Consider the following 19,071-nt stretch of genomic DNA (forward strand, 5'->3'; position numbering starts at 1 on the left):
CCTCAGCCTTCTAAGAAACAAAGAAAGCTGGTCATGGAGGCTTCCCAGGTTCACACAGTGACTCTCAACCAGGGGTAGAAAATGTGTCAAAATGCCCTAGCCTGGGCTGGGATGGAGATGAAGGGGTAGAGAAACCAACACATCCCCAGAGAACACGCAGTTGCAGATGGTCCAGCCCTCTGGTGGGCTGGGAGGGAAAAATAGTTGCAAAGCACTGATTAAAGTATTGATGTGCTTGAATTTTGAGCTTCTCCTGGGCAGGAGTAAAGTGGCTTACAATTCCGTTTCTACCTTGTCGGGCATGCTGGAGGTGCTTGGTAAAAAAACCAGTGGGACGAATGCTCACTGAGCCCAAAGCCACCAATCTAAAGGGAACCGATGAGACAGGCATTCTGAAAATCAAGGCCCAGGAACGCCAGGGTAGAAACGGGAACCCTCCTGCAGGGCTTGGGGCTGCAGAACCAGGCCAGGGTCTGAGCCTGCCCCTCAGGAAAACTGGAGTTTGCACTCAAAGGGCAGTCAGGCAGCACAAAGGAGCAGAGGGGTCAAAGCAGAAGCCCCTACACATTGTGTCCATAAAAGCTGCCTGGAGAGGAAGCCTGGCCAGGGAGAGCCTGTGCTCTGCAACCTCTCCCAGGGCGGGGACAGAGCTGTCAGAGAAATGAGCCAGAACTGGTGTGAAGAGGTGCAGGGCCCCAGTACAGTCAGCTGACCCCGCTGAGCAGAACCTGTGAGTTTGGGCTGACAGCCAGTGGTTCTGGGCCCCCTCGGACCCAATGCCTCATTTTTTTTCTTTTTTTTTTTCCTGGTACGCGGGCCTCTCACTGTTGTGGCCCCTCCCGTTGCGGAGCACAGGCTCCAGACGCGCAGGCTCAGCGGCCATGGCTCACGGGCCCAGCCGCTCCGTGGCATGTGGGATCTTCCCAGACCGGAGCACGAACCCGTGTCCCCTGCATTTGCAGGCGGACTCTGAACCACTGCGCCACCAGGGAAGCCCCAGTGCCTCATTTTAAATCCAAATATTTTCTAACACAACATTGTAAATCAACTATTTCAATTAAAAAAATATGTAAAACAAATATTTTCATTTCTTCTATCCTGAATTGAAATTCATAGATAATATAATGATTGTCTCTATAATCTTAAAAATCAATATAATACCATAACTATAACATAGGAGAAATGAAAAGCAATGTATAATATAATATGTATTTCTATGTAAATACTCAGGAATGATTGCACTTGGAAGGCAAAAGAGCTCCTGCAAATCTCCCAAATGCCTGCTCGGGTTGATACTGCTCCATTGGGACCCCTGCTCTAGCCCCGGGGTAGCCCCTAAGTCGCTGAGCTCCTGGGCCAGCCAGGTGGCTCCTCCCACTTCCCAGCAACTCACCCTCTGGCTGCAGGAGAGGAGGTGGGTGGCAGGACCCAGACTGGCCCATTCTGGCTCTGCTGCTGACTCATGGGGCATCTGTAGGGACCAATGCAGCAAGAGGTGGAGAAGCTCCATCAGTGGTGAGGCCTTCCCGGAGTCCCCAGTTATGCATAGACACCGCCCCCCGCCCCCACCGCCAGCTCCATCCTCTGCCCCCAGCTGCCAGCTTCCTGCCCAGTGATGCCACAAAAAAGGGAGCCCAGGAGGGTCAGCTGGAGAACGAAAGATCTGGCAGACGGACTTCACTTCCTCAAAAATCCCAGGCAGCACAGCGGGGTAAAGGTCAGGTTTCTTTAACTGTTTCACCTGGGTGCTCCGGATCCTTTTTCTTCACCTGTCTGGTCTCTACTTTAGCAACAATGTCTAACAGCACTATAACTGTGCCTCGGACCCCCAGCTTTGGCAACAGGAAATCTCCAGCCCTGCTCATCTAAAAGCCCAGAGAAGGGATGAAGCTGCATGGTGAGAGCTCAGTTCCCCCAGCATGTGGCAGTGTGATGCAGGGGGGCAGAGCATGTCCCCTGAGTTCAGCAGCCCTGGGTTCAAATGCTGACTCTGCAGTCTGTCTACCAGTGTGACAGCAAGTTACTTAGGTTCTCTGCACTTAAAATTCACCAGTGGTAAAATGAGAAGAAAACCTACTTTGCTGGGTTAAGCATTCAGCAGGATCGATTTTAAAAAAACAAACACCCAGCCCAGAAACAAAATAGTTTTTCCTCCTCTCAAATATCAGGAAGGGAGCTGAGAGTGACAAGAAAAGCAGGGCTCAGGGAGCCCCAGAGAACTAGTTTCAAGTCCAGATCCTTGAGTGCAGGTGGCACACCATCTACGATGGAAATAATGACCGCCTGTTGGGAGAGGGACGGGTGTCCTCCAGGGAGCTCTGCACCGGTCAGTCCCACGGCCCCCATGAACTCCGCGGCGTCTTCGCCACCTCCACTTCCCTGCTTTTGCCCCAGAAGCATCTCCAGGGCTTCCAGAGGAAAGCCAGCTGGAGCGTTTACTGTATGGACTGCTGTTTGGTCCACTTCCTCTGCGATCACTGTGTACTGAGGGTAGGGAGACCATAGCCTTCCTCCTTCAACCCAGTATCATATGTACTAGGGAGATAATGTGGTCTCAGTTTAAAGCAGGAGGGCAGGAGGAAAATTTCCCAGCAGAGGCATCGTATCTATACAACCACAACGCCTCTAGAGCTTTTTTTTTTTTTTTTAACCGTGTGGACAGTTATCTGCAAGGGTTTGACCCGCTTGTGCCTAGAGGGGGGAGCGTGGGTCTGGTGACCTCAAAAGCCCTTGGCAGGGCTGGGGACCAGTGGATCCTTCTGGGATGGAGGGTCAGGGATGCCGGGGGGGGGGGGTTCTGCAGGGACCCACCAGCTCCGGGGCCACCCGGTACAGAGAGCTGAGCGGGTGGTACAGGAAGTTGAGGCAGGTGGCCGTGTAGAGGTCGGCGTAGCGCATCATATGGTTGGAGAAGAGCGTCTGGCGGAAGCCACAGCAGAACAGGCTGCCCATCGCGCTGTAGCACTGGTCCAGCTCCTGGGAGACTCGCTGGCAGAGATCCCATCCCCGCCCACCCCACCCCCTCCCCCCCACCCCTGCAGCCCACGACGGGGAAGGGGCTGCCGTGTTGCCCGGCCAGCCGGGGTCTTTGGGAAGTGGGGCAGCTCGCCGCTTTGCCACGGACCCCACTTCCTGCTTCACAGTTAGTTTCCTGCCTGGCCCTGGAGAGTGACCACCCTGCAGTAAATTCTCAGCATCACTTACCTTCTGATGCCTCCTCAGAGGGCTTTGCAGGAGGCCCACACGCCCAGTCCCCACTCCGGCCCCCCCCCAACAGGCCCCCCCGCATCACAGGCCCTTCTTTTAGAGTCTAGAAAACTGGTCCAGACGTTACTCCCAGAGTGACTGAGCAGCACATGTGCCTCAGTTTCCCCGTGAGTAAAATAAGGATGACGATCCCTGCCCAGCCCACCTCGCGGGGCTGTGGGAGGATCAAATACGCTACAAGAGGCTCAGCAAAGATCCTTCACTATTGGCCCCAGCTGGGCCTGGGAAGGCCAAGTGGCCTGACTCCCCTTGATGTGGCCTGTGGGACTCTCCCAGCTTTGGTGACTGGTCAAGTAATACCACAAGGGAACGTGTCCTTTCCACCGGCCCTAGATCCCGTCTTCTCAGGCCCCTTGTCTGGCTGACCCCAGACGCTAGCCGGGTGTTCGGTCACATGAGGACCCAACCCAGGAGGCCGGCACTTCTCAAGGTTAACGGTGGAGACTGAGGAACTGGCTAAGCCCCACCCATCACCCTGCAGGCCCTTTTAAGAGCATACTGCTGTCATTCGTAATATGGCCAGCAGGGGGCGCTGGCTGACAAGGCCAGGTGGCGCTCCTGACGACTGGGGGAGTCGTAATTGGGCTCTGGGGTCTGGGACGGAGCGGATCCAGTCAGGCCGCCCCGAGGCACACGCCCTACCTTCAGCCCCGCTGGGCCCATCCCCTCCTCCCTCGGCACCCCGCTCTTACCCGAATCTCCCTCTTGGTGGAGCTGATGAGTGGCAGGCTGGAACTGCTGCCATCCATGTGCCTGGTGCAAAAATGGCCACGTGACCCAGGAAGAGAGGAGCCGGCCCCCCAGGCTCCGGGCACAACCTCCCCAGATCGAGTTGGGGACACCCTACGGGCGCCCAGTGGGGGGTACTGGGCTGGGTGTGTGCCCGTGAGATGGTAAGCGTCCTCAGTCCAGGCTGGTGGGTCAGCAGGAAGGGCCTAGAGGTCACAGTGTGAGTGTCCCAAGGGGGTCAGAGGGGTCCCAAAGTCCAGTTTACTAGAGAAGCCCACCCTGAAACAGATCGTGATTTCCTGACCACTCTGGCGAGGACCCCGCTGCCAGGCCTGGACATGGACCATTACCCTCCATCCTGCTCCCCTCCCCGGGCAGGGGTCACAGGTCAGGGCTCTCACTGGTACAGGTCCGCCAGTTGAATGTCCAGCCTCTTCAGCTCCTCCATTCACTCTGAAAAGTGGACAGGGGACAGGGGGCTTGACAACCCTGCCCACCTTTGTCCCAGGCCTAGCTCAGCTAGTTGAGGTGAGGGTGGAAAGGTCACTGGGGTCTAGGCTCCTCCTACTGTGTGTATAACATCCTTCACCCTTTCCTTACATCGAGGGAGACTCTGCCCAAGGCAGAGCAGGGACGGTTGAGGAAGCTGACAGGGAGTCAGGTGACCCACCCGAGGTCACAAGGCAATGACTCAAACCCAGCCCTTAGGACAAGCCCGGATTGTTTGGGTTCATAGCAACTCCTGACCCCGAGGATACAAGTCATTCCCGGCTGGGAGAGTGGACCTTCCACTCACTAAGATTCCTCAGGGTGGGTAAGGAGGGTGGGTTCAGTGAGGAAGGAAACCTCGGACTACAGAAACACCACAGGACTCTGGAATCAGGAGACAGGATTTGAGTCTCAACTTTAGCCCTTCTGGCTGTGTGACTTTGGGCAAGCCGCTTAACCTCTCTGGGTCTCTTGTTTCCTCGTGTATAAAATAGATCTGCTCTCACAAACCACAGACAGGACGGTATTATCACGGTCACTACCAACCCCCCCCCCCCCCGCAGGAGAGAGGGGAAGATGTGACCATGGTGCCCCCTGCTGGCCCCCCACGTCTCACCCTGCTCTCAGGCCCAGATGTCCAGCTCCCGGGACAGCCCAGGAACCACCAGGCAAGTCCGCCAGCCCTGCCGCTCCTTGGACTTGAGGATGTCCCGAAAGATGTGGTCCCCAACGTACAGGATGTCCTTCCCCCACACCCCAAGCAGCTTGCACACTGCGTCTGACGACCCTGCCCGACCGTGGGAGGACAGGCCCACTCACAGCCCTTCCTGTCCTGGTGGGCAGCCTGGGGACATGGGCTCCTAGCTGAGAGGTGGCGTCTGTGGCGGGACGGGGCGGGGAGCCGGTACCTCCAGAGTAGACGGCACAGTGCTGATGGGGCCCCGTGCTGGTGCCCACGCGGAGCTTACCCATGTCCTAGAGCGGCCAGAGAGGGCAGGGGGCTGGGATTGGCAGGGGTGACCGTGGGGTGTGGGAAGAAGGAGGCGGCAGAGGGCCCTGAAGGGGTCCCCTGCTTCCTTGCTTCCGGGGACAGACAGACAGCAGAGCGGCAGCTGCCAGGGGCAGGTCAAGCCTGAGAGGCGGGTTCCCTCCCCATAGTGTGGGCCACGGGTCATGGTGGACGGGCCTCGGCCCCTGCATTACCGTCCTGAGCTGTCTCAGCACCGTTCCCTCCGCAAAGAAGCAGGGCTTCTGCGTGTCCACCACGATCAGGTCCAAGTAGGACCTCCAGGGCCTGCAGGGGGTGGGCAGGTGCAGACACAAGTGCTCAGCCTGGGAATCTGACCCGCCGCGGCTCACGGGTCCTCAGCCAGGTCCCCGCCAGCCCCTGCCCCGCCATACCCGGCCGGATGCCTGCCCAGGCTCCGCCACGCTCTGGACCGGTGAAAGCTCGCCAGCCCTCGCATCTCATGCCCGCCCACGTGCCCTGGCCCTGGCCCTCAGCAGGACTGAGACGTCCCGGGGGCAGGACCCCGGCAGTCTGGCCACGCAGCCATGCTGGCATGGGAGGCTCACAAGCTATAGCAGCGGAGGCCAGCGCGGGATGCCGCGTGCACCGCGTCAGCCTCCAGAGCCCCTCACAGCAGAGTCAGAGACGCAGAGGCACGGGACAAGAGCCCAGTCCCCGAGCTGCAGACCCGCTCACCGGCTTGCCTGCCGGGTCCCCGCGGGGTGTGTCACCACCCCCCCCCCCAGGCCTGCTACAGCCTCTTCTCACCCCCTTCCCCACCCACTTCCGCCCCATCCAGCCCCTCCCCAAATACCTGATGGCCTCTTCACTGCCTTCTCCAAGGCCGTGAGTGGCGTCCCCACCCCTTCAGGCTCCTCCTGTGGACCGGCTGAGGTCACTGGTCTCCCACCCACGGGGGAAGTTCCAACAGACCCACCCACGTGAAACGACCCCCCCACACACTTGCCTCTTCGTCCAGCGGGGGGCTGGCCATGGGAAGGGCCCCAGCAAGGTGGCCCAGCCCGGCCCTGCCTGCCCTTGACACAGCCTCCCCCAGCCAGGCGCGTGGCCCTCACCTCACCAGCGCCAAACAGGTAGCTCCGGATGGCCTGGCGGGGACAGGGCAAGGGTCAGGGCACCCAGCTGAGATGCGCCAGGGGCCGCTACCTGCCATTGCCCTCACCCCACAGGCCACGCTGGGGACCGCAGGAGCGAGATGGTGGGAAAATTGCTTCTTCCACCGAGATCTAAAAAGGCCAAGAAATGGAACCCAAGATGCCAACCAGGCAGTGGGCGGAGCAGGGTCTTGGCTGCTGTTTCCTGCAGTGCCTCAGTTTCCCCAGGGCCAAGAAGGAAGCAGTTCTCTGGCCCAGAGGCTGAGGGCCTCCCCCGTCACATGCACATGCATGTCGATGTAGTTGTAGCTGCCGGTAGCCAGGAACACCTTCCCTACCTCCTTCCTCTTGTCCCGCAGGATGGGGATTCCCGCCTGGGTCAGAGAGAAGAGCAGCCTCCAGGGCGGGGTCTCCCCAAGCTGCCCCGGGAGCCCCTTCCCAGGTCTCAGCCCCATGGGCAGGGGGCCCCAGGCCAGGCAGGAGGGCAGGGTGCACAGCTCTGTCCAGATCTCGAGGGGAGGCCAGGGAAGGGGGAGCAGCCCCAGTGCCCTGGGGAGGAGGGGGACAAAGGGACAGGCTTGGTCACGATCCTGGTCTATAGCCACTCGCATCCTTCTCCACGTATTTCTCCAAGTCTTCTGGGGTCCTCTCCTTGAGACAGCCCCGCAGGAGGGAGCAGAGCTGTGAATGTGTGTGCGTGCGTGCGCGCGCACGCGTGCCTACACATGCCTGCATCCAAGATGAGGGAGCCCAGACCACCAGCCTCCACGGGAAGAAGAGTGAAACCTTATGGGGTCTGGGGGCCTGGGCCACTCACCGAATGGTGGACGTTATCCATGGCATCTGTCACATCCTGGAAGACATGAAGAGGTTCCCATGCTGATAACCGGTGTCACAGCTGGGTCAGGCCAAGAGCGAGGCTGATAAGGGGCCCTGATGTGACCACCAACCCTGGAGCCCTACCAGGGGGACCCCTCCATCCACAGTGGGCCCGACACTGGGCTCATGTCCCAACCCTCCTGGCACGGGTGTCACCCCGTGGGGGCATCAGTTACAAGGTTGGGGGCCCCTACATCCAAGGCCTTCCCTCTGAGCTCCTGGAGCCCCTCAAACCCCTCAGGAGGAGACTCTGCCCTCTGGCGGGGCCCCCATTTCTGGGCTTGGCCCCTAAGCCGTGCAGTGTCCTGCTGGTCACCCAGGGCTGCAGCGGGGAGGGGCATGGAACTCGCTGCATGTAGCGGGGGCAGCCAGAGAAGAAGCCCGCCAGGCAGACGTAGAGACAGGTTTCTAGGGCCGAGGGAGGCTGGTCGGCCGCTGGCCCGAGGATCCAGGCAGCAGCCCGCCAGGCCAGAGCCAGGACCAAAGGCTCACCTCCCCCCACCCCCATCAGCCCTCACCAGGCAGGTTGAAGAGCGTGATGAGGGTGTGGGACCGCTGCAGCTCATCCCTCTGAATGAACTTACTGGGTAGAAACTCCAGATCTCGGCCCTAGGGAAGGGGTGGGCTGGGTGCCGTGATGCCCCTCCCCAGCGCCTCCCAGAGGCCAGGACAGGCCCCGCCACTCTTTCCCGCCTCTACCCATCCTTCTCTCCCTCCTTATCCAGCTGGCATTGCTGAGCCCCTGCGGTGTGCCTGAGTCACCCCTCCGCCACTGTCTGTCCTCCAGCATCCTCGCCCCCCACCCCGTTCCTCACTCCGGGAGGAAGGAGAAGCCGTGGGTGCCCAGCAGCCCATTCCCGCGGGTGTCCACCTTCAGCAGGTTTCCACAGGGCGCGTCAAACACCAGCCCCCCGGGAGAGGGCACAGAGGCTGTGGATGAGGCACCAGGGCCAGTGAGTGGGCCCAGCCTCCCGCCCCGCGGGCTCCCGCACCTGGTGGGGAAGGCAGGGTCGTAGGTGCAGCGCAGGATCTCGTGTGGGTACCCGACGCACACCAGGCGCTCCAGCAGCAACTCGAAGGCCAGCGTCTCATAGGCCGGGGACTTGTAGGCTGTGGGCCAAGCAGACCCAGGCCGGTTGGTGCCCGCCCCCTGCTCCCAGCCCCCAATTCCCCTCACTCCCCTCCCCCTCCCAGCCAGTGCAGTCCATGTCGAAGCCAAGGCAACAAATCTTCCCCAGCTCCAGGCTGCAGTTGACAAAAGTTCTGGAAGGGGAAGGACACTGAGATCAGCCCCCCAGACTCCAAGACCCAGGGCCTCGCGTGTGTCTGGGCACATGCGTGTGAGCGCGTGTGCAAGCGTGTGCAGGGCTCCGTCTCAACGTGGGAGTGTGCTGGGGGCATCCCCGTGCGCGAGGATGCGCCGTTGTCTCTTTCCTGAGCGGGGTCACTGTGTCCAAGTTCAGAGAGGATGCGTTTGTCACGGGTGGGCAGCACATGTCCCCACGTCGGCGTGCGTGGGGGGAGGGGACCTCCGTCCCTGCCAAGTGTACACTGTCAGGTTTCCCTCTGACGGGTCACTGCCCACCTACAGAAAGATGTCCCCTTGTGAGTGCAGGGGCTGGTCTGTGTTCTGAGTGTCACCATCCCTGTGTATGGGCTGCTGTGTTGTGTGGGATATGTCAGGAAATGGGGTGTTTGTAAGATCCCCCCGACCTCCATCCCAAATGCCCATCTCACCGCTGGTGCCAATCCTACCCCAGGGCCTGTGTCTCCCCTCTGGGCCCCCCAGGCTCTCCCCCGTCCACACAGGCCATCGCTGCCAGGAGTGAGGAGACAGCGGCCCCCTCCCCAGCCACCTGCCCGCTAGCAGTGAGGCCCAGCAGCTCCCGTCTCCCTCAAACACTTCAGACACCACTGACCCCGTGGGCGCCACCCTGGGCTCCCATCTCCTCCTTTGAGGGAGAAGAAAGCCAGGACAGTCTCTGGCATCCCCTCTCTTCTCTAAGAGAGAAAATAGTAATGATCAAGGAAGAAGAATTCATCCGTATTATGCCATCTCCACTTCTAGGGCTTGTGCCCTCAAAGACCTCAACCACCTAGAATGTAGCAGAGAACACAGAGTGAAGCAAACATGGCGTTTACAAAAGCGGAAGACGCGTGTGCTTTAAAAATAAGAGTGTCGGGACTTCCCTTGCGGTCCAGTGGCTAGCACTCCGCGCTTCCAATGCAGCGGGCCTGGGTTCGATCCCTGGTCAGGGAACTAGATCCCACGTGATGCATCTAAAGGTCCTGCATGCCGCAGCTGAAGATCCCACACGCGGCAACGAGGATCCTGCGTGCCGCAACTAAGACCGGCACGGCCAAATAAATAAATAAATACTTAAGAAAGAAAAAAAAAAATGTCCACTCAAAATGGATCTTAAAGGACACAACAGTACATTGGTAGCTCTTAACAGATCAGGGCTAGCTCTGTCTATATAAATAGACAAATGGGCCTACCCATTGAAGTTCAAACTATCTGGTTATCTCATGTATTAACACAAACTGGGTCTCAGTTCCAGTTGTATTTAATGTTTTATGATCTCCTAGACTTTCCAGTCCAGGCACTTTTTGACAAAACTTTGTCCTCATTTGAGGGGCTTTTGTTGTCGGGTTTTTGTGTTTGTTTTTGTGGGTATTTGCCTCATTCCATCCCTGAGCTTTGCAGCTAGACAGATGTGATTCAAAACTATGTTCTAAGGTGTTTCCTGTAGTGGAGTCATTGGTTTGCAATAGTCAGTCATGCTTTTCCACTAAAAGGGGACGGAGGGGTGGTAAGCCACGAGATAAGCTAAAGTTAAATTGTTAGAAGAATTCCTTGATAGGAAATTATAGCTTTGCGTTGTGTTGCTCTATTTCCTGAAAATAACTTGGAGATGCCCCTGATTTGTCCATCTACTGCTTTGATTCCTTGGATAACACTCACTCTTTCACGTTAAGCAAAAACAAGTAATTGTTGCAGAGGTCTCTGTATTTTGCGGCTGCCCTTTTGTAAGACGCACTTTTCCCAAATAAAACAATTTTAAAAACCCATAAAAAAAAATATGTCCACTCAAAAACCTGTACTTGAATGTTTAAAAAAATAAAATAAGGGTGTCTAGGGACTTCCCTGGTGGCACAGTGGTTAAGAATCTGCCTGCCAAGGCAGGGGACACGTGTTCAAGCCCTGGTCCAGAAAGATCCCACATGCCATGGAGCAACTAAGCCTGAGCGCCACAACTACTGAAGCCCCCACGCCCTAGAGCCCGCATGCCGCAACTACTGAGGCCGCGTGCCACAACACCTGAAGCCCGTGCGCCCAGAGCCCGTGCTCCGCAACAAGAGAAGCGACCACAATGAGAAGCCCGTGCACCACGAAGCCTGCGCACCGCAACGAAGAGTAGCCCCTGCTCGCCGCAATGAGAGAAAGCCCGTGCGCAGCAACAAAGACCCAACGCGGCCAAAACATAAATAAAATTAATTAATTAATTAAAAAAATAAAAATAATAAAACTGTCTAATAAAGAAAGAAAGAACTTAAGATTCTTGCTTTACACACAATTCTAACACACTTGGCTATCAATCTTCCCAGCCCAAGGCCATTTAAAGAAGTAATTGCTAGAAGCATACCAGGAGCTATAAGAAGTGGCAGATGACTAGAATCTCAGAATCAGAAAAAAAAAAAGTACAAAAGTGAGTATCAAAAAGCAGAGCAGGGCTTCCCTGGTGGCGCAGCGGTTGAGAGTCCGCCTGCCGATGCAGGGGACACGGGTTCGTGCCCCGGTCCAGGAAGATCCCACATGCCACGGAGCGGCTGGGCCTGTGAGCCATGGCTGCTGAGCCTGCGCGTCCGGAGCCTGTGCTCCACAACGGGAGAGGCCACAGCAGCGAGAGGCCCGAGTACCGCAAAAAAAAGAAAAAAAAAAAAGCAGAGCAATTGGGACCATTTAGTGTAGAGCTGGAAATAGTCCCTAAGGGTCCACAATTGCTGGTTTTGCAACAAAGCACAACGACTTCCATTCAGAGTTTTGACCTGATCATCCAGAAAGACTTCTAGGATGTGGCATGTCCTCTTTTAAAAAGGAAGGCCAGTTTATGATACATTTTTGAAAATTTTCTCTACAAAATGGCCAAACTTAGTGAAGTTAGGCACTTTTGAAGGGATAACAATTATCTGGGGGGAAAAATGTATTTCGGTGAAATAGTTCCTTCCTTGGTAATTCCAGATGAACAACGGTTAGGATGGTGAGGCAAGAGTATGGAGGCTGCAGGAGGTACATTACCTCATTGGATGGATACTTGATGGATGGATGGATGGATGGATGGATGGATGGATGGATGGATGGATGGATACTTGGATGGATGGATGGATGGATGGATGGATGGATGGATGGATGGATACTTGGATGGATGGATGGATGGATGGATGGATACTTGGATGGATGGATGGATGGATGGATGGAAGGACAGCTGGATGCACAGACCTATGGACTATATATGGTAGCCTCTATTAAGGGTATCAGAGGAGAATCAAGCTTCAGAAATCAGCAGGATTTCCCAAGTCCCTTTCACCCATTCTGTGCTCTCTGCTCATCTCAGGGAGACCTTTTTAAAGGTGCATAGTTCCTCTCTGGGTCAGAAACAGAAGGAGGAATACCCGGTTATGGGAAGTCACCAGAAATTTCCTCAGCCCTCCCACTGGGTGTTAACATGGTGAGTGTGCAAAAATGTGTCCTGCTTTTCCCATAGCTGAACTCGGGGGTCCGTCCCAAGATTCCCTTCAACCTGAGGATAAGGAAGTCACCCAGTGACATTCACATATGCTCCGTCACATCAGTGGTTTCTCAGGCCACCTCTCCAGGTACACTCCCAGCGCTCTCCTGGGCTTGACCGAACAGCGTGGGGGTTATACTCAGCCACGCTGGGAGCTGGGAGCTGGTAGTTGCCCATCACTTCTCGGTGGGGCCTCATGTGACGTGCACTGGCACAGCTGGGGAACCAGGACATCCCCACACTGCTGTGTGCTAATGTGGCCACATCCCCAATGGATCTTCAGCTGGCCAGTCTGCAGTGCCGTTCCAGGATGTGGCCACCTGTCCAGACCCCAGTGCCCCTTAGCTGACGGCAGGTCCAGCTGGGGAGGACCACAGGCTGTCACAGGGCCCTCTTGGCCTGGCCCCTGTGCCACGGGCACCCTTGTGGGACTTGGTACATTTCAGAGCCCCTTCCAGAAGAGATTTGTTACAGTAACAAGTGAACCCTTGCATTGCTTTGACTGTGTGCCAGGCCTCGTTAACAGCCCTACGGGGTAGGCCTTCCATTACTTTGAATTTACAGATGGCAAAACCGAGGCACCAAAGTCCTAAGCACCTCGCCCACCATTACAAAGCAAGATGCCGGAGTGGACTTGAGCCAGAGCCCAGGCGCCAACATCTGTGCTGTCAACCCCTGGGTGAAACCGCCTCTGCCCAGGAGCCCTCACAAAACCCCTGGACTTTTCAACAGCATGAAAGACAAAGAAAGGCCGAGGGAATGTTCCAGATTAATGCAGGGGGCTAAAGAGACATGACAACTGAATGCGGTGTCTGCTCTCAGATATTGAATCAGGGAAGAGGACATCATTAGGTCAACAAATAAGACTAGACAATCAACAGCTGCTAAAAGTACTGGCTCAATGTCAATCTGTGAAGTTGATACCGTAAGAAAAATCTCTATTCTTGGAAAATACTGAAGTATTTAGGGTAAAAGGGTAACTTACCTTCAAATGCTCCAGGGAAAAAATTATGCATATAGAGACATCCGTGCGGGGTGTGTGTGTGTGTGTGTGTGTGTGTGTGTGTGTACATGCTTGGGGAGACAAATGATAAAGCAAATGGAGTAAAATGTTAACAGTCGGTAAATCTTGGCAAAAGGTATAAAGATGTCCTTTGAACTATGTCTTATGTTTACAACTTTTCATAAACTTGGAATTATTTCCAAATTTAAAAAATATCTTTTTAAAATAAGGAGTCCCAAGGCCCCCACGTTACCACCAGGAACAGCCACTTTGGCTCCCACTTTCTTCCGAGCTCCCAGCTGGACGCCTCCCATCCCCCCAGGGGCAGAGTGGAAACAGGACCACTCAGCCCTCATACCTGTTGATTCTCACACCCAGGCTGTGCCTGTTTAGAAAGTGTCCAGGCCCAGCACGTGATGGCTTTGTTCCCCGTGGCTGCCTGACACTCAGAGAGGTGGCCAGATCGTAGGTGCCCGGGGTGTTGGGTGCACCTGTCGCCCCTCACCCTTCACCTCCACCTTCAGTCGGAGGCATTATTCCAGCTCACCCAGCTGGTTCACAGCTGGTCCACAGCATCGAGGGCATGGAGGGGCCTTTCATTCCCCTGAGCTTGGAGAAACTCTCCCGAGACCACCAGAAACTTCTCGCAGATGGGGCTTCCTCACACAGGGGTGGCTGTACAGGGAGACTGAGGCGGGGACCAGAGCAATACATCAGGAAGGCTTTTTGGATTTTTTTGGACAGGAAAGTAGGATTTATCAATGGGTGTGAGTAAGGAGGGGACAGCGCCAAGGCTCTCAGGAGTGCAGGGCCCGCCATGTGTCCAGGGGCCACGACTAGGGGTGTATTTGATCCCACAGGCATCTGGGATGAGCCACTTTTCTGCCACCATGTTTTCAAATTCATCCGCATTAAACTTAGTAAATCCCCACTTCTTGGGGATGTGGATTTTCTGGCGGCCAGGGAACTTGAACTTGGCCCTGCGCAGGGCATCAATCACGTGCTCCTTGTTCTGCAGCTTGGTGTGGATGGACATTATGGCCTGGCCAGTGTGGACCCTGGCCACCGTGCCCTGGGGCTTTCCAAAGGCACCGTGCATACCTGTCTGGAGCCTATCAGCTCCAGCCCAGGGCAACATCTTGTTGACACGGATGATGTGGAAGGCGTGGGGCTGCACTCGGATGTGAAAACTATCTTTGCCACAGCTTTTCATGACGTACGCGTTGGCACAAATACGGGCCGCCTCCGGGGCTTCGGAGGAGAGCTGCTCATACTTATGTGACACCAGGTGGCCACAGAGTGGGAGCTCAACCACTTTTGCCTTCTTCCAGCCCAGGTCAAAGATGCAGATCCTGGGCTTCCCTGGTGGCGCAGTGGTTGAGAGTCCACCTGCCGATGCAGGGGACATGGGTTCGTGCCCCGGTCCGGGAGGATCCCACATGCCGCGGAGCGGCTGGGCCCGTGAGCCACAACTACTAAGTCTGCGCATCTGGAGCCTGTGCTCCGCAACGGGAGAGGCCACAGCAGTGAGAGGCCCGCGTACCACCAAAAAAAAAAAAAAAAAAAAGATTCAGCTCCTAGCATCAGGGACACCTCAGCAGAAGCCAGACTTTGGGTACAGTCAGTTCTCACCATACCGGTAACACCGGGAGGGGCGGCGGCCCACAGCGACACCAGGATCTTCAGTGGCGCGCCAAAGGAAGGCTTTTTAACAGAGGGGCATCCTGGATGAGGTCTTCAGGAAATGTAGGATTTGTGTTAGTTTAGAGGAGAAAGGGATTTCACGTAGCCGGCAGCGCTGAGGGGCTGGAAGGAAACTGACCCACAGGAACAGCAGAGGCTGGGAGCTGCCTCCAGGGCAGTGGCCGTTGGAGGGTTCCTCCCCTCCGATGTGGCCACACAGCCGAAGGGCACGTCCCGGGGTGAATGGGGAGGGACGGTGACTGGAGGGTGGACTCCACTTGCTGGAAGGGGCTGGGGCTGACATAAGGCCCACATACAATTCTGCCCCAATCCTGCCCCACCCAGGGCAAAGGCCGGTCCCCTGAATGGGTGGGGCAGCATGGAAGGAGAGATCTGGGGTGAGACGTTAGGAAACTTCCAAGAACTTGTCTCTCCTGCCATTAGAATAAAGGAAGTCGCTGGGAGTCTGTGGTGTGTGAGTGCATATGTGAGTGTGAGTGAGTGTGGGTGTGAGTGTGTGTGCGCTGACTGCCCACACGGCCGACCTGACCATCCTGCAAGAGCACAGGATGGGGGCAGGGAGGCCGGGGCCAAGGCTCCCCCGTGGGACATCAATGCAACACTTTGGGGCTCCACTTTTAGGTAAAATTGGCCCCTGAGGGAGTGAGGTGAGGTCTCATTTACACCTAAACTGGGAAACCAGGGGCCTCCCTAGCTCAGCAGCTGTGCAGCCCTGCAGACCTTGGGTCCCCAGGGAATCTGAGGATGGCAGGAGGCAGCGGAAGCCCGAAGCATGGGAGACAGTGCCATCCTGTCCCTGAACTGTGTAGCTCAGTGGCGAAGGTGCACGATGGCCCCGAGCCAGGTCTGGGACAGGATGGAAGAGCATCCTGAGACCTGCCAGACCTGCCTGAGGCCTGGCCAGTGGCCTTAAAATCCACTGCCAGGGACAGGTCCCTCCCCCTGCCCCCGACAGAGACCCACACCTGCCCTTGCTGCGACCTGGAGAATCCAGAGGGGGCTAGGCAGGATGAGCACAGGCCAGAGCAGAGGGTCCCGGGGCAAAGGGAACCTGCGCGGGAGTCAGAATGGGGCATATTTCAGTATTATGTGCAGTATTTTCCTGCACATCAATCGATCTAGTCAGACACCACGCATTCCTTAGGTATGTGCCTCCTGCCAAGCTTATGCTAGAAGCTGGGTTTAAAGCTATGAGGAAGTGTTACCTGCCCTTAAGTAGCTGACAGTCCAAGAAAGGAGACAGACAACATGCATTAGTGGGAAACAGTGAAATGAGAAAGCTGTGCCCTTAGAACCCGGGGAGGTCAGGGAAGGCTTCCTGGAGGAGGAATCAGCCATGCAAGGGCTGCCCCCGACGGTGCTGAGCGGCCGCCTGGCGAGCCTGTGGGAGTCACAGACATGCTTGGTTGCGGTGGGGAGTTGGGGTGTCAGCTGGGGTGCACTGTGGCCGGCCTTCCAGGCCACACTGACGGGCGGGGACTTTCTCTTGGAGGTGATGAGAGTGAAGGAATGTAAAAGAAGAGTGACCCAGTCCCATGTGCCCAGGGGTGGATCTCCGTGGCTCAGGGTGGAGGAGGACACGTGAGAGGGCTCGGCCGGGCGGCAGAGGCCAGTCCGGCGCCTGGTGCAGTGATGGGGCAAGAGATGCTAAGCGCCTGAACCCGCCCTCCACGGGAGTGATGCTGGCGAAGAGGAGGTGGGGGGAAATACTAGGAAATAAGCCAGGTCAGGGCTTCCCTGGTGGCGCAGTGGTTGAGAGTCCGCCTGCCGATGCGGGGGACGCGGGTTCATGCCCCGGTCCGGGAAGATCCCACATACCGCGGAGCGGCTGGGCCCGTGAGCCATGGCCGCTGAGCCTGCGCGTCCGGAGCCTGTGCTCCGCAACGGGAGAGGCCACGGCAGTGAGAGGCCCGCGTACCGCAAAAAAATAAATATTTTTTTAAAAAACTCATGTACTTTATTATATGTACATTAGACCTCAAGGAAAAGAATTAAGGGTGATGGATTTGAAGATTTCAGATGGGGAGCAGTCTGGGGGAGGACGAGGCCCTGTGGTGCAGGGTAGAAGCAGGTCCCAGGGAGGTTGATGGAGTCTGGGAGGGGAGGGAACCCGTGCCCCATGGACAGGAAAGTCATTCAGTTGTGAATGATTGTGAAACAGTTAAGAAAAACTCTTTTGGAAAGTGGATGGTGCTGTGCTAGTTTATTCGCAGGCCCTATTCCAATGAAGGTGCCGGTCCCAGCCGCCCTTTCCCTGTCTGTCCCCAGGCCTGGTCCCCAAATCCACTGTAGCATCTGCTGGGCAACACTGTGGACACCCACCTGCCCACACACCGCACACACTTACAAGGGCCAAACCTGGAAAAAGGCTGAGTGACACCACAGGAACGGAGTGGCCCCGGCTGGCCCACTGACACTTGAGGCCCTGGTTAGGGTCATCCTGGTCATACGGGTCTCCTTTTCCTTTGGATGGAGCTCTTCCCTAGGAGACTTCTGGCTCTCACACATGAGATATCCCCCATCCGCTCACTAGCCTCTCCAGGGCCTCCATGCATGTGACACGGGACAGACCTGGAAGGCCACAGGGGACAGTGAACGCTGGCTGCCGGGCACAGCAGCTGTCCTCACCAAGATTACAACCAACCCGAAACGGGTAGAATGCTTACGTCATGAGTCTTCGTTTTCTCTTCAATAAAACTGCTAGGTCTCAATTCATTTTTAAGGGAGAGAGACATCAGGGTGACAGTTCCTACATTTCTCAAATTCAGACTGAGCTAAAGGCAGGCAGCAGTCCGGCGCCTGCCTGTGAGGCTCCCAGCTCAGACAGGGTACGTCCCAGGGGTTCGGGGCAGCACAAACTAAGCCCTGTGCAGAGATTCTAGGTCGGCAGGAGAGTGACCTAATTAAACACACAGGCTTATTCTTAGCCAAGGAGCCCCAATTAAGGCCCCTGGGCAACCACAGCGCAAAGGCACAGCTCTAGAAGTAACCGGAATAATTATTTTTAAACAGCAGTTACTTACTTCTGATTATTAAAGTAGCACATATTCATCATAGCACGTTTGGAAAATACAGAAAGTACAGACAAGAAAATGCTACCCAGAGATAACCACTGTTTTTGCTTATTTCCTCATGGTCTTTTTTTTGTACCTATTTACATGTTTGGCCTTCGGGGAAATGTTTATTCACATAACGTAAGTGAAAAAAGATACAAAATTATAAGCAGTGTGATCCCAAATTTGTTAGGGTTGTCGTAAGGATAGAGTTCTGTATCCTGTTTCTTTCACTCAGTATTAAAACACAAACATCTCCTCCACCTCATTAAATATTCAGCTACTTGATTTTTAATGACTGCACAGTGTCCATCATATAGGATAACGTATACACTCTCCCATAGTGATGGGGCATTAACATTGTTTCCAGTTTTTTAAATAACTTTACAATGGACCTCCCTGTATAGCTCTGACTTTTTTTCCTGGGCTAGATTTCCAGAAGTAAAAATTATTTAGGGCTCTTATTATACATGACCAAACGGCTTTCTGAACGTTGGAAGTGATTGGCACTGCTATGAGCAAAGGATGAGATATCATAGCGCCCATGGCATATCTTAATTCCTGTAATAACAACCAGAACTCCTTTACCTACTGGTGGTAGATCCAGATCCAACCCAGAGGCTGTGTTAGCGGATACCAGTTCCTCAGAGCCACCTGGACTTTAGAACAAAGCACAGCCCGGGTCTGAGTCAGCTTTCACTAGGCGAGGCTGCTGGAACAAACAACCCTTCAACGAGGAAGCTTTCTCTCTCACCCACGTTACTCATAAGATGTGGATCAGCTGTGGCTTTACTCCAGATGCCTTCTTGTTCTGGGACCCAGGCTGAAGGAACAAGTCCTGTCTCCATTCTCATGGCCAAGGACAAAGAGACAGAGCAGAAGCCCACCCTGGCTTTTAAGGCTTTGATGTCGACGTGGCAGGCATCACTCCCACTCACTTCCTTTGGCCCAGGGAGGTGATGTGGCCAGTCCAGTGCCCGTGAGGGGAAGAAGTACATTCCTCCCGCGGGGAGGCACCACTGGTCACACCCGG

General features: G+C 55.8%; 1 protein-coding gene and 1 pseudogene across 2 annotated transcripts; both read right to left on the bottom strand.

The window, feature by feature from the left end:
* Nucleotides 1–3,771: 3,771 nt before the first annotated feature.
* NT5DC4 (5'-nucleotidase domain containing 4) lies at nucleotides 3,772–9,302 on the bottom strand (the record flags this gene model as incomplete). Its single annotated transcript, XM_082852459.1, is given in 15 exon segments — nucleotides 3,772–3,861; nucleotides 3,960–4,020; nucleotides 4,398–4,435; nucleotides 5,115–5,272; nucleotides 5,394–5,460; nucleotides 5,689–5,779; nucleotides 6,527–6,603; nucleotides 6,891–7,158; nucleotides 7,460–7,507; nucleotides 7,839–7,896; nucleotides 8,007–8,072; nucleotides 8,075–8,142; nucleotides 8,304–8,598; nucleotides 8,666–8,751; nucleotides 9,244–9,302. Coding segments are annotated over 15 exon segments (1,530 nt in total).
* A 4,776-nt stretch (nucleotides 9,303–14,078) lies between these two features.
* On the bottom strand, nucleotides 14,079–15,853 carry LOC309970196 (large ribosomal subunit protein uL16-like; annotated as a pseudogene). Its single transcript has 3 exons — nucleotides 15,706–15,853; nucleotides 14,859–14,985; nucleotides 14,079–14,633 (listed from the first exon to the last, which is right to left on the bottom strand). The product of its transcript is annotated as a large ribosomal subunit protein uL16-like (transcript).
* Nucleotides 15,854–19,071: the final 3,218 nt, after the last annotated feature.

This window comes from Leucopleurus acutus, assembly GCF_964270905.1.
Source record: "Leucopleurus acutus genome assembly, chromosome: 12".
In the NCBI taxonomy this organism is placed as follows: domain Eukaryota; kingdom Metazoa; phylum Chordata; class Mammalia; order Artiodactyla; family Delphinidae; genus Leucopleurus; species Leucopleurus acutus.